This window comes from Phaenicophaeus curvirostris, chromosome 22, assembly GCF_032191515.1.
Source record: "Phaenicophaeus curvirostris isolate KB17595 chromosome 22, BPBGC_Pcur_1.0, whole genome shotgun sequence".
Classification (NCBI taxonomy): domain Eukaryota; kingdom Metazoa; phylum Chordata; class Aves; order Cuculiformes; family Cuculidae; genus Phaenicophaeus; species Phaenicophaeus curvirostris.
Genome location: NC_091413.1, coordinates 6,975,030 through 6,990,003, shown reverse-complemented (window position 1 = coordinate 6,990,003; position 14,974 = coordinate 6,975,030). Strand labels below are relative to the sequence as shown.

The 14,974-nt window shown below is 59.4% G+C and overlaps 1 protein-coding gene across 8 annotated transcripts in view; it reads right to left on the bottom strand.

Moving 5' to 3' along the window:
- The window catches only part of HSPG2 (heparan sulfate proteoglycan 2), a 58,930-nt gene that overhangs the window by 41,407 nt on the left and 2,549 nt on the right, over positions 1-14,974 (bottom strand). For all 8 annotated transcript variants that reach the window (XM_069874846.1, XM_069874848.1, XM_069874850.1 and 5 more), the window contains exons 2-11: positions 7,875-7,998; positions 6,201-6,284; positions 5,239-5,348; positions 5,080-5,138; positions 4,189-4,349; positions 3,057-3,182; positions 1,825-2,073; positions 1,634-1,753; positions 1,421-1,552; positions 319-463 (exon numbers count right to left, since the gene is read on the bottom strand). In XM_069874846.1, coding sequence (XP_069730947.1) covers positions 319-463; positions 1,421-1,552; positions 1,634-1,753; positions 1,825-2,073; positions 3,057-3,182; positions 4,189-4,349; positions 5,080-5,138; positions 5,239-5,348; positions 6,201-6,284; positions 7,875-7,998 — 1,310 coding nt within the window. The remainder of the gene's footprint in view (positions 1-318; positions 464-1,420; positions 1,553-1,633; positions 1,754-1,824; positions 2,074-3,056; positions 3,183-4,188; positions 4,350-5,079; positions 5,139-5,238; positions 5,349-6,200; positions 6,285-7,874; positions 7,999-14,974) is intronic.

The following is a 14,974-nucleotide window of genomic DNA, read 5'->3' as shown; positions in this document are numbered from 1 at the left end:
CACACCCGGTATCAAGTGCCCAGTTCACCCAGTGCCCAGCTCACCCAGTATCCAGCTTACCCAGTGCCCAGCACAACCAGCACCCAGTACACCCAGTGCCCAGCTCACCCAGCACAACCAGCACACCCAGTATCAAGTGCCCGGTTCACCCAGTGCCCAGCTCACCCAGCATCCAGCTTACTCAGTGCCCAGTTCACCAAGCTCACCCAGTACCCAGCACAACCAGAGCCCAGCACAACCAGTTCACCCAGTGCCCTGCACACCCAGGGCCCAGCACTCCCAGTTCCCAGCACCCCCAGTGCCCCGTGCCCCCCACACCTGTGGCTGCTGGGCGTGTGCCCCCAGTTGAGGCGCCAGGTGATGATGGGGGTGGGCACGCCGGTGGCCACGCAGGTGAAGGTGACCGTCTGCCCCGGCACCGCCCGCACCGACTCCCGCGGCAGCGTCACCACCTGCGGGGGCACTGCCCGCCCACACCTGTCAACACCTGCCACCGCGTCCCCAGCCCGGCTGCGGCACGGGGGCACCGCTGTGGCACCCAGCACCCTGCCACGGCACTAGGTCCTCAGCATGGCACTGCTCGGGGACAAGGACACCAGCACAGGGTGTCCAGCCCAGCTCGGGGACAGAGGCATCAGTGCAGCACCCAGTGCCATGTCCCCTGCGTGGCACCATGTGGGGACAGGGGCGCCAGCACCAGGTCCCTGGCGTGGCTTGGGAGCAGGGACACCAGTGTGGCACCAAGTCCCCATCGTGGCACTGCCTGGGGACAGGGTCTGTGGGCACGGTGTCCCCGTCCTGCTGCCACGGCACAGGGTCCCTGGCACAGCTTTGGCACAGCAACCTCAATGTCCCCACCCTACTGCCACGCCAAAGGGGTCTATGGTGGCAATGTCCCCACCCTGGTGCCATGGCAGGGGGTCCCTGGTGTCAATGTCCCCACCCTGGAGCCATGGCAGAGGGTCCCTGGTGGCAATGTCCCCACCCTGGTACCATGGCACAGTGTCACTAGCCCAGTGCCATGGCAAGGGGGTCCTTGGTCGCAATGTCCCCACCCTTGTGCCATGGCACAGGGTCCCTGGTGGCAATGTCCCCACCCTGGTGCCATGGCAGAGGGTCCTGGGTCCCAATGTCCCCACCCTGGTGCCATGGCACGGGGTCCCTGGTGGCAATGTCCCCACCCTGGTGCCATGGCAAGGGGGTCCTTGGTGGCAATGCCCTCAACTCTAGCGCCATGGCACAGCGTCACCAGCCCAGTGCCACATCAAGAGGTCCCTGGTGGCAACGTCCCCACCCTGGTGCCACAGCAGGGGGTCCTTGGTGGCAATGCCCTCAACTCTAGCGCCATGGCACAGCGTCACCAGCCCAGTGCCATGTCAAGGGGCCCCTGGTGACAATGTCCCCTCCTGGTGCCACTCACCGCAGCCGACCTCATCGGATCGGTCGGGACAGTCTGGCTCGCGGTCGCACTGGTAGCTGGCTCGGATGCAGGTCCCGCTCGCCACGCACCGGAACTCCGCTGGCCCACACGCCGCGCCGGGGGCTTTGGTGGCTGCAGCGGTGACAGCGCCCGATGTCACCGGGGGGGGTTCCGCGTCACCCCGCGGGGTGTCCCCAACCCCAGCGCACTCACGGCAATCGATCTCGTCGGAGCCATCGCCGCAGTCGTTCTCGCCGTCGCAGCGCCACAGTTTGAGGGCGCAGTGCCCGTTGCGGCACTTGAATTCGTTGGGTTCGCAGGGCGAGGGGGTGCCTGGGGGACAAAACTGGGGGTTCAGCACCCCTTTAGGGTGTCCCCTCCCTCTGTCGCCCCCCAAAACTCACCGCAGGCCTCCTCGTCGCTGCCATCGGCGCAGTCTCGCTCGCCGTCGCAGAGGTAATCGAGGGGCACGCAGCGCCCGTCGCCGCAGGGGGTTTCGCCCGCTTGGCACGCCCCGGCTGCGGGTTTCGGGGGGCGCGGGGTGACGGGGCGGCGTGGGGACGGGGTGGTGGCAGCGGCGACCGTGCTCAGCGGGCGCGTGGTGGCGGCGGCGGCGGGGCGGGAGGTGGTGGGGGGCAGCCGTGTGGTGGCGTCTGTGGGGGTCACGGGGAGAATTGGGGGGTTTTTCAGGGGGAATTGGGGGGGGACAAGGGGTTTTATGGGGAGTTATGGGGGAATTGGGGTGCGGGGAGGGCGTAGAGGGAGAAAATAGGGGTGTGGGGTGGGGTTGTGGGAATTTATAAGAGGAAAAAGGGGGCATAAGGGGCGTTTATGGGGGAAAAATAGGGGTGTGCGGGGTTCTAGAGGGGAAATGGGGCTCTGGCATAGGGTTATTGGGGGCCTTATAGAGAGAAATGGGGGTTCAAGGGGGATTAGAAGGGGGAAATGGGGATTCAGGGGGGTATATGGGGGGAAATCAGGATTCAGTGGGGTTTATGGGGAGTTACGGGGGAATTAGGGTGCTTGGGGGGGTTAGAGAGAGGGAGTAGGGGTGTGAGGTGCAGTTGTGGAATTTTATAGGGGGAAAAGGGGGTGCAAGGGGGTTTTATGGGGGAAAATAGGGGTGCGGGGGGGTTATAGAGGGGAAATGGGGGTGTGAGATGTGGTTATGTGGGTTTATAAGGGGAAATTGGGGTGCAGGAAGGGGATATGGGGGGTATAGGGAGGAATGGAGGTGTGGCATAGGGTTATTGGGGGGTTTAGACAGAGAAATGGGGGTTCAGGGGAGACTAGAGGGGGGAAATGGGGGTTCAGGGGGATTTATGGAGTGAAATGGCGGTTCAGGGGGGCTCATGGGGGGAAATGGGGGTTCAGGGGGGATTAGAGGGGGAAATGGGGATTCAGGGGGGTTTATGGAGGGAAATGGGGGTTCAGGGGGGATTGGGGGGGAAATAGGGATTCAGGGGGGTTTATGGAGGGAAATGGGGGTTCAGGGGGCTTTATGGGGGGAAATGGGGGTTTAGAGGGGGGTTTACAGAGGGAAATGAGGGTTCAGGGTGGGTATGGGGGGAAATGGGGGTATGGGAGGGATCCTGGGGGGAAATGGGGGTGCAGGGGGGTTTAGGGGGTCACTCACCGCAGCCGTGCTCGTCAGAGCCGTCGCGGCAGTCGGGGCGCCGGTCGCAGCGGAACTCGCCGGCCACGCACTCGCCGCTGCCACAGCTGAACTCGCCGGGGGTGCAGGCACGAGTTTGGGGGGTCACTGCGGAGGGGAGGGGGGGGGCTTGGTCAGGGGAACCCCCCAGATTCCCCCAAAACCCCACCCAGCCCCCCAAAACTCCCCATAACCCCCCCAAATCCATTCCCTGCAGCCCCCCTAAACACCCCGTAGCCCCTCAAAATACTTCATAGCCCCCCTAAAACACTCCATAGCTCCCCCAGCCCCCCAAAACTTCCTCACAGCCCCCTCAAACACCCTCATAGACCCCAACCCCTCCAGCTCACCAAAACACCCTCATAGCCCCCCCAAAACACTTCATAGCACACCCAACCCCCTCAAAACCCCCATCATAGCCCCCTAAACTCCCCCCAGCCCCCCAAACTTCTTCACAGCCCCCCAACCCCCTAAAACCTGCTCATAGCCCCCCTAAACTCCCCCCAGCCCCCCAAAACTTCCACAGAGCCCCTTAAATATCTTCATTGACCCCCCAAAACTCTTCATAGCCCCCTCAAACTCCTTCATAGCCCCCCCAAACACTCCATAGCCCCCTCAAAACCCCCCAAACCTGCTCACAGCCCCCCAAACCTCCCCCCAGCCCCCCAAAACTTCCACAGAGCCCCTTAAATACCCTCACTGACTACCCAAAACACTTCATAGCCCCCTCAAACTCCCTCATAGCCCCCCCAAAACACTTCATAGTCACCCCTCGCCTCCTCAAAACCCCCTCATATCCCCACAAACCTCCTCCAAGCCCCCCAAAACTTCCTTACAGCCTCCCAAATGCCCTCATTGACCCCCCAAACACTTCATAGCCCCCTCAAACTCCCTCATAGCCCCCCAAAACACTTAATGCCCCCCTCAAACTCTCTCATAGCCCCCCTAAAACACCTCATAGCCCCCCCAAACTCCCTCATAGCCCCCCCCAAACACTTCATAGCCCCCCCAACCCCATAAAATCTGCTCATAGCCCCCCTAAACTACCCCCAGCCCCCCAAAACACTTCATAGCTCTCACAAACTCTCTCATAGCCCCCCCAAACCCTGCTCACCGGCTCCCAGGCGCCGGAATTGGAAGCCGTGGGGTGAGGTGAGGTAGGAGGCGATGGAACCGGCGGCCACGAGGTCCCGCAGGACCCCCCCGAGCTGCGCCGCGTCCCCATTCCCCTCCGAGCCCACGTCCAGCTCCACGAAGACATCGCCTTCCAGCTCTCTGCAAAAAAAAAAAGGGGGTGTCAGCACCCCAAAATCCCCCCCGCTATACCCCTAATGCTCCCCATTGTCCTCATGGGGGTGTCTGTACCCCCAAATGTTCCCTGTGCCTCTGAAACCTGCCCTGCATCCCAAAATCTCTCCCAAAACCTCCTCTGTACTCCAATTCTCCCTGTACCCCCAAACCTTCCAGCTTCCCCAAACCCCCCTGAGACCCCCCAAAACCTCCTCATTGTCTCCCCTATCCCCCCTCAATCCTCCCCATTTCCCCTGCATCCCCAAACCTCTCCTACACCCCTAAACCTTCCAGCTCCCCCAAACCCCTTGAGCACCCCAAAACCCCCCAAACCTCCTCACTGTCCCCCTCAATCCCCCCCATTCCCCCTGCACCCCTAAACCTCTCCTAGACCCCCAAACCTTCCAGAACCCCCAAAACCCCTGAGCCCCCCAAATCTCCTCACTGTCCCCTATCCCCCTCAATCCTTCCCATTTCCCCTGCACCCCTAAACCTCTCCTAGACCCCCAAACCTTCCAGAACCCCCAAAACCCCTGAGCCCCCCAAATCCCCTCACTGTCCCCTATCCCCCTCAATCCTTCCCATTTCCCCTGCACCCCTAAACCTCTCCACCCTCAAACCTCCCAGAACCCCTAACCTCCCTGAGCCCCCCGACTCCCATGAGCCCCTCAAGCACCCCAAAACCTCTCAAAACCCCCCAAAACCCCCAACTCACTTGATGAAGACCACGCTGACCACTTGCTCCCCAGGCACTTTGTAATATTCTGACTCCAGCTGTAAAGGGTTAAGCAGAAAACGGGTTGGGGGGGGTCAGGGGGGTCCCTTGGGTGCCCCCCAAACCCCAGCCCCCTCCCTGGGACCCCAGTATTCTCACCGTATCCACCACGGCCTCCGAAATCTCCCGGAATTCCTCGGATTCGGGGTCCTCCAGCCGCGGGCTGTAGTCGATGCTGCGGGTGAAGTTCACCAGCGCCCGGAAATAAACTGGGGGGAGGGTTAAAAATGGGGGAGAAGGGGTTAAAAATGGGGAGATAGGGTTAAAAATGGGGGAGAAGGGGTTAAAATGGGGAGAAGGGGTTAAAAATGGGGGGGACAAGGGTCAATAATGGAAAGACAAGGGTCAAAAATAAGGGATAGGGGTCAAAAATGAGGGGACGGGGTCAAAAATAGGGGGGCATAGGTTAAAATGGGGGGACAGGATTTAAAAATGGGGGATGGGGTCAATAGTGGGGGGAAGGGGTTCAAAAATGGGGAGGATGGGGTCAAAAGTGGGGGACAGGGCTAAAAATGGGGAGGGTGGGGTCAAAATTGGGGGACAGGGCTAAAAAATGGGGAGGATGGGGTCAAAATTGGGGGACAGGGCTAAAAAATGGGGAGGATGAGGTCAAAATTGGGGAGATTGGGTCAAAAATGGGGAGATTGGGTCAAAAGTGGGGGACGGGGCTAAAAAATGGGGAGATGGGGTCAAAAATGAGGAGGACGGGGTCAAAAAAGGACGAGGTGACACCTGCATCCCTAAAATCCCCCCCTCATGTCCCCCCCCAGCCACCCTCCCCCAATTTCAGGGTCCCCTCCCACCCCCCCCAAGCAGCGTTAGAGGAGGAAAAGTGGGGGCGCAGCAAGAAGGGTCCCCAAAAGTGTCACTTACTGATCGGGGGGTTGTCCTCGGGCTCGGCCACCACCATGGCCACCGGGGCGGGGGGGGTCCCGGCCACTGCCCACCCGGAGGAGGAGGAGGAGGAAGAAGAGGAGGAAGAAGAGGAGGATGGAGAGGAGACAGAGCTTGAGAGCAGGGACCCCGGAGGCAGCCGGGGCCACCCCGCAGCGTCCCCTTACCGGTGGGAGCCAAGCCGAGGGTGGGAACGTGGGTCGGGGTCATCGGCAGCCAGGAGACGCCGCTGCCGTCCTCCCCGCTGCCATCTGCAAGAGGACAGCGGTGGTGGCACCCGCCCAAGGTGACATCCACCCGTGGTGGCACTCGCTCATGGTGACACTCACGCATGGTGGCAACCAACCACGGGGGCACCCGCCAACCTGTGGTGACACCTACCCATGGTGACACCCACCCGTGGTGGCAACTAACCATGTAGTAACCATCCATGGTGGGAACTAACCATGGTGGCTACCACCCATGGTGACACCCACTCTTGGTGACATCCAGTCACGGTAGCACCCATGGTGGCAACCAACCATGATGGCAATCATCCATGGTGGCACCTGCTCTTGGTGACATCCACCCATGGTGGCACCCATAGCAACAACCATCCATGGAGGCCACCATCCATGGTGACATCCACTCTTGGTGACATCCACTCTTGGTGACATCCACCCACAGAAACATCCACCCATGGTGACACCCACCCATGGTGGCAACCATCCATGGTGGCACCCACCAACCTATGGTGACACCCACCCATGGTGGCAACTAACCATGGTGACATCCACCCACAGCAACATCCACCCATGGTGGCACCCATAGCAGCAACCATCCATGGTGACATCCACTCTTGGTGACATCCAGCCATGGTGGCACCCATAGTGGCAACCATCCATGGTGACATCCACTCTTGGTGACATCCAGCCATGGTGGCACCCATAGTGGCAACCAACCATGGTGACATCCACTTTTGGTGACATCCACCCACAGAAACATCCACCCATGGTGTCACCCACCCATGATGGCACCCACTGCGCCAACCAACCATGGTGGCAATCATCCATGGTGGCACCCACCCAAGGTGACATCCACCCATCATGACACCCACTCATGGTGACACTCACACATGGCGGCAACCTACCATGGTGGCACACACCAACCCGTGGTGACACCTACCCATGGTGACACCCAATCTTGGTGACATCCAGCTGTGGTGGCACCCATAGCGGCAATCATCCATGGTGGCACTCGCCCAAGGTGACATCCACCCATCGTGACACCCACTCATGGTGACACCCACCCATGGTGGCAACTAACCATGGTGGTAACCATCCACAGTGGCATCTGCTCTTGGTGACATCCACCCACAGCGACATCCACCCATGGTGGCACCCATAGAGGCAACCAACCATGGTGGCAACCATTCATGGTGACACCCGCTTTTGGTGACATCTCTCCACAATGACATCCAGCCATGGTGGCACCCGCCCAAGGCGACATCCACCCACTCATGGTGACACTCACACATGGTGGCAACCATCCATGGTGGCACCCACCAACCTATGGTGACACCTACCCATGGTGACACCCACCCATGGTGGCAACTAACCATGGTGACATCCACCCACAGCAACATCCAGCCATGGTGGCACCCATAGCAGCAACCAGCCATGGTGGCAACCAGCCATGGTGGCAACCATCCACGGTGACACCCGCTCTTGGTGACATCTTCCCACAATGACACCAATACATGATGGCACCCGCCAACCCACAGTGGCACCCGCTTGTGGTGCCACCTACCCTGGTGCCACCCGCTCTTGGCGATACCCCCAGTGTCCCCGCCGTCCCCATACCTCCAGATGCCACCAGGTCCTCGTCATCGGAGAGCTGGGCGAGGTAGCGGCGTCCCCGCAGTCCCCCGACGTGGTCGGCCACCGTGTCCTCGGGGAAGGAGCTCTCGGCCAAGCCCCGGGCGACCTGGGGGACACGGCCACCGCGTGTCACTGCGTGGAGGGGACACGGGGTGGGGGGACAAGGGTGTGGAGACCGCGGTCCCAGCCGGCGCAGCGCAGGGGGGATGAGCTCATCGCCCACAAACACATTCCGGTGCCGCCACCGCAGCAGCTCTACGTGCACACACTGACACGGAGATGCCTTTGCACACGTGTTTGCACCTCTATGTGCACACACTGAGATGGAGATGCCTTTGCACACGTGTTTGCACCTCTATGTGCACACACTGACACGGAGATGCGTTTGCACACGCGTTTGCAACTCTATGTGCACACACTGACATGGAGATGCCTTTGCACACGTGTTTGCACCTCTACGTGCACACACTGACACGGAGATGCCTTTGCACACGTGTTTGCACCTCTACGTGCACACACTGACACGGAGATGCCTTTGCACACGTGTTTGCACCTCTACGTGCACACACTGACACAGAGATGCCTTTGCACACGTGTTTGCACCTCTACGTGCACACACTGACACGGAGATGCGTTTACACACGTGTTTGCACCTCTACGTGGACACACTGACAAGGAGATGCGTTTGCATGCGTGTTTGCACCTCTACATACACACACCAGCACAGAGATGCTTTGCACACATATTTGCACCTCTACATGCACACTCTGTCACAGGGACGTGTGTGCACACGTGTTTGCACCTCTACATGCACACACTGACATGGAGACGCGTGTGCATGCGTGTTTGCACCTCTGTGTGCATGCACCAACACTGACCTGCTTGTGCACACGTGTTTGCACCACTACATGCATGTACCGACACAGAGATGTGTGTGCATGTGTGTTTGCACCCCTATGTGCACACATCGACACAGAGATGCATTTGCACACGTATTGGCACCTCTACATGCACACACTGACACGGAGATCAATGTGAATGTGAGTTTGCACCTCTACATGCATGCACTGACATGGGGATGTGTGTGCACATGTGTTTGCACCTCTGCGTGCATGCAGTGACACGGAGATGCGTTTGCACACACGTTTGCACCTCTACATGCACACTCTGACACAGGGACGTGTGTGCACGCGTGTTTGCACCTCTACGGTCACACACCGACACAGGGCGGCATTTACACGTCTGTCTGCACCTCTACGTGCATGCACCGACACGGAGATGCGTTTGCACATGTGTTTGCACCTCTACGTGCACACACCGACACAGAGATGCCTTTACACGTGTGTTTTGCACGTCTACGTGCACATCCTGACATGGGGACGTGTGTGCACGTGTGTTTGCACCTCTATATGCATGCAGTGACACAGAGATGCATTTCCATGCGTGTTTGCACCTCTACATACACACACTGGCACAGAGATGCGTTTGCACACGTATTTGCACCTCTACATGCACACACTGACACAGGGACGTGTGTGCACGTGTTTGCACCTCTATGTGCACACACCGACACGGAGATTAATGTGCACGCGTGTTTGCACCTCTACAGTCACACACCGACACAGGGCTGCGTTTACACGTCTGTCTGCACCTCTACGTGCATGCACTGACACGGAGATGCGTTTGCACACGTGTTTGCACCTCTACATGCACACACCAACACAGAGATGCATTCACACGCGTGTTTGCACCTCTACGTGCACACACCGCCATGCCCACCCCCAGCCCCCCCCCCCAGCCTGTGCACACGCGTGTGCAGCGCCCGGTGCCGGTGCCAGCGCCCCGGCGGCCCCCGGCGCCCGCGGCGGCGAGGAATCCGTCGGGGCAGCATTTTGCTGTGCAAACAAGCGCCGGGGGATTAAGCGGGTGCAGAGAGGGGGGGGACACACAGGAGGTGGGGGGACAAGGGAGGGACACTCGCCCGCACAAGTAGGGTGGAGGCAGAGGGGGAAACTGAGGCACAGAGGAGCCCATGCATGCACTGAGTGTGTGGGTGCTCAGCTATTGCCCCACGCATGCACTAAGTATGTGGGTTCTGAGCTCCTGCCCCACACGTGTGCCGAGCATGTGGGTTCTCAGCTCCTGCCCCACACGTGCAGCGAGTATGGGGGGGCCCTGCCATTGTCTCCATGCATGCACTGAGCTTGTGGCTTCTCAGCTATTGCCCCACACATGCACCAAGCGTGTGGGTTCTCAGCTATTGCCCCACACGTGCACCAAGCATGTGGGTTCTCAGCTACTGCCCCATGCATGCACTGAGCTTGTGGGTTCTCAGCTATTGCCCCACACGTGCACCAAGCGTGTGGGTGCTCAGTTCCTGCCCCACACACGCGCTGAGCTTGTGGGTTCTCAGCTATTGCCCCACACGTGCACCAAGCGTGTGGGTTCTCAGCTACTGCCCCATGCATGCACTGAGCTTGTGGGTTCTCAGCTATTGCCCCACATGTGCACCAAGCGTGTGGGTGCTCTGTTCCTGCCCCACACACACGCTGAGCTTGTGGGTTCTCTGCTCCTGCCCCACACGTGCAGCGAGTATGGGGGGGTCCTGCCATTGTCTCCATGCATGCACCAAGCATGTGGGTTCTCAGCTATTGCCCTATGCATGCACTGAGCATGTGGGTTCTCAGCTATTGCCCCACACGTGCACTGAGCATGTGGGTTCTCAGCTACTGCCCCATGCAGGCACTGAGCTTGTGGGTTCTCAGCTATTGCCCCACACGTGCACCAAGCGTGTGGGTGCTCAGTTCCTGCCCCACACACGCGCTGAGCTTGTGGGTTCTCAGCTCCTGCCCCACACGTGCAGCGAGTATGGGGGGGCCCTGCCATTGTCTCCATGCATGCACTGAGCATGTGGGTTCTCAGCTATTGCCCCACATGTGCACCGAGCGTGTGGGTTCTCAGCTATTGCCCCACACGTGCACTGAGCATGTGGGTTCTCAGCTATTGCCCCATGCAGGCACTGAGCATGTGGGTTCTCAGCTAGTGCCCCACATGTGCACCGAGCGTGTGGGTTCTCAGCTATTGCCCCATGCATGCACTGAGCTTGTGGGTTCTCAGCTATTGCCCCACACGTGCACAGAGCGTGTGGGTTCTCAGCTATTGCCCCACACATGCACCAAGCGTGTGGGTTCTCAGCTATTGCCCCACGCATGCACTGAGCATGTGGGTTCTCAGCTACTGCCCCACACATGCACCAAGCGTGTGGGTTCTCAGCTATTGCCCTATGCATGCACTGAGCTTGTGGGTTCTCAGCTCCTGCCCCACACGTGCACCAAGTGTGTGGGTCCTCAGCTCCTGCCCCACACATGTGCTGAGTGTGTGGGTCCTCTGCCATTGCCCCACACATGCACTGAGCATGTGGGTGTTCAGCTACTACCCCACATGTGCACCGAATGTAGGAGGGCTCTGCCATTGTCTCCATGCATGCACCGAGTCTGTAGGTTCTTAGCTCCTGCCCCACACGTGCACCGAGTGTGTGGGTTCTCAACTACTGCCCCACGCGTGCACCCAGCATGTAGGTGCTCTGCCTCTGTCCCCCACGCATACACCGAGCACGTGGGTCCTCAGCTCCAGCCCCACACGTGTGCTGAGTGTGTGGGTGCTCTGCCATTGCCCTATGCATGCACCGAGCTGGTGGGTTCTCAGCTATTGCCCCACACATGCATCGAGCGTGTGGGTTCTCAGCTCCTGCCCCACACACGCGGGCCCCACGTTGGCCATTCGGGGCGGGGGGGGGGACAATGGTCCCGGAAAGCGCCCCACGCCGCGGCCCCGCAGCCGGACGCCTGGGTTCCCCCGTCGCCGGGGCACAGCGCCCAGCCGGACGCTGCTGCCGCCGCTCACATTTTCCACTCTCCAGACCAAATCCTGTCCCGCACCCTGGGGAAAAGCGGGGGGGGGGGGCAAGGAAGAGGAGGGTGAGGAAGCACCACCCTGAAACCTGGTGCCCCCGGATTGGGGGAGGGAACACCTCCACCCCAGTCAGTCTGGGTGGGACCCCAAAAATCTGGATGTGACTCCTAAATCTGGACACGGTCACTCTAAATCTGGATTTTGCCCTCCCCTCCGCCCCAAATCTGGACGTGACCCCCGTAAACCTGGATGTCGTCACTCCAAACCCAGACGTGCCACCCCCAGATCAGGATTTCCCCCCCCCAAACCTGGATGTGCCCCCCCCGAAAAATGTGGATTTGCCTCCTAAATCTGGCTCCCCCCCCCCGCCCAAATCTGGATGTGGTCACTCCAAATCTGCACGCTCCCCCACATCTGGATTCCCCCCCCAATCTGGATGTGACCCTCAAATCGGGATGTGCCCCCCCCCAAAAAAATCTGGATATGCCCCTCTACACCTAGATAAGCCCCCCAACATCTGGATATGCCCCCCAACATCTGGATATGCCCCCCCTCTTACTTCATCCGGGCAAGGAAGAGGAGGTGACGCACAGCAGGGATAATAACCGGGGGGGGGTTATTAATAGCAGCCCCCCCCCCAGTCTCATTGTTCCCCCAAGGTCGTGTTAAAAGGTGCTTCTCCCCCCCTCAGGATGCTTCCTCCTCCTCCTCCTCTGGGGATTTGAGGGGACTGAGACCCCAATTTTGTTGGGGCTGAGACTTCTCGTTTTAAGGGGGGGAATCTTTGGGTTGGAGGGGGGCTGGGACCCCAAGTTTGGAGGGGGGAGGATCCTTGGGTTGGAGGAGGGGGCTGGGACCCCAAGTTTGGGGGGGGGACACACATCTCATTTTGGGAGGAGATCCTTGGGTTGGAGGGGGGAGCTGGAACCCCAAGTTTGGGGGAGGAGTAGACACCTCATTTGGGGGGGTCCTTGGGTTGGAGGGGGGGCTGGGACTCCAAGTTTGGAGGGGGGGGTGATCCTTGGGTTGGACAGGGGGGCTGGGACCCCAAGTTTTGGGGGGGAGGGTGGATGCTTGGGTTGGAGGGGGTGGCTGGGACCCCAATTTTGGGGGGGGGGGAAATGCAGCTTGTTGAGGGGGGGATCCTTGGGTTGGAGGAGGGAGCTGGAACTCCAAGTTTGATGGGGGGGGACACACACCTCATTTTGGGGGGATCCTTGGGTTGGAGAGGGGGCTGGGACCTCAAGTTTGGGGGGGCTGAGACCCCTCATTCGAGAGGGAGCAGGACCCCTAGTTTTGGGGGGCTGGATCCCCAGGTTTGGGGGGGTCGGGATGCCCAGGTTTGGGGGACTGGGACCTCTAGTTTGGGGGGGCTGGATCCCCAGGTTTGGGGGGGTTGGGATCCCCAGGTTTGGGGGGGCCAGGGGCACAGCTGGCGGGATGCTGGTCCCTGCTGGGGTGAGGGGGGGGTATCAAGCAGCTGCCTCCACCCCCAGGGATTTGGGGGTGAAACAGCTGCAGGATCAACACCATTGGAGGGGGGGGCCCCCAAAATATGTGGCCCCCCCTTTCTCCCTCCCTGGCGGCTGCCACGCTGCATTCTTTTGCGCTGGCATTGCCTAATTTATCCCAAAAGAGCTGAGGTTTGGGGGGGGGGGGAGAAAAAAATGGAAAAAAGGGGGGGTCGGGGAGGGGAAAGGGAACGCCTTGGGGGTGTGGGGGGGTCTGGCGGGGACACAGGGCTGGCGTCTTGCTCTTCCTCCTCCTCCTCCTCTCGGCCAGGCCATCTTTGGTGATGGGAGAGAGCGAAGGGCCACGTGGGCGTCAGGGTTGGGGGGGCTGGGGGGGGGGGGGGACAGGGGTCAAAAATGGGGGGACAGGGCTAAAACAGGGGGAGGATGGGGTCAAAAAGCGGGGGGCAGGGGTCAAAAATGGGGAGAGGGGGTCAGAAATGAGGTGGATGGGGTCAAAAATGGAGAGGATGGGGTTGGAAATGAGGAGGATGGGGTCAAAAATGAGGAGGATGGGGTCAAAAATGGCGGACAGGGGTCAAAAATGGGGGGGATGAGGTAAAAAATGGAGGAAAGGGGTGAAAAACGGGGAGGGTGAGGTAAAAATGGGGGACAGGGCTAAAAGAGGGGGAGGATTTGGTCTAAAATGTGGGACAGGGTTAAAAAAGGGGGAGGATTCGGTCAAAAATGGGGAGGATGGGGTCAAAAACGGGGGACAGGGCTAAAAAATGAGGAGGATGGGGTCAAAACTGGGGGACAGGGCTAAAAAATGAGGAGGATGGGGTAAAAAATGGGGAGGACGGGGTAAAAAATGGGGGACAGGGCTAAAAAATGGGGAGGATTCAGTCAAAAATGGGGAGGACAGAGTGAAAAATGGGAGACGGTCAAAAATGGGGAGGCTGAGGTAAAAAATGGGGGACAGGGGTCAAAAATGGGGAGGACGGGGTCAAAAATGAGGGACAGGGCTAAAAAGTGGGGAGGATGGGCTCAAAAATGGGGGACAGGGCTAAAAATGGAAGGAATGGGTCAAAATAGGGAGGATGGGGTAAAAAATGGGGAGGATGGGGTCTAAAATGAGGGACAAGGCTAAAAATGGGAGGATGGGGTCTAAAATGGGGGACACGGCTAAAAAATGGGGAGGACAGGGTCAAAATTGGGGGACAGGGCTAAAAAATGGGGAGTAATTGGTCAAAAATGGGGAGGATGGGGTCTAAAATGGGGGACAGGGCTAAAAATGGGGAGGATGGGGTCTAAAATGAGGGACAAAGCTAAAAAATGGGGAGGATAAGGTCAAAATTGGGGGACAGGGCTAAGAAAGGGGGAGAATGGGGCCAAAAATTGGGACGAGGCTAAAAAGTGGGGAGGATGGGGTCAAAAATGGGGAGGACAAGGTGAAAAATGGAAGAGAGGGTTAAAAAACGGGGAGGACGGGGTCAAAAATTGGGAGGATGCCCCTAAAGGTCCCTAAAACTTCCTAAATGTCCCTAAAAGTCCCTAAAAGTCCCCATGGGCTCCCCTAGAGCCATGGGGTGGGGGTGAGTAAAGCCAGAGCAAGCGTGCAAGAGCACATGTGAGCACGTAAGAACACACACGAGCCCATGGGTGTGCACAAGCGCGTGCGAGAGCCCCCGCGAGCCAGCCAGAGCGTGCAAGGACACA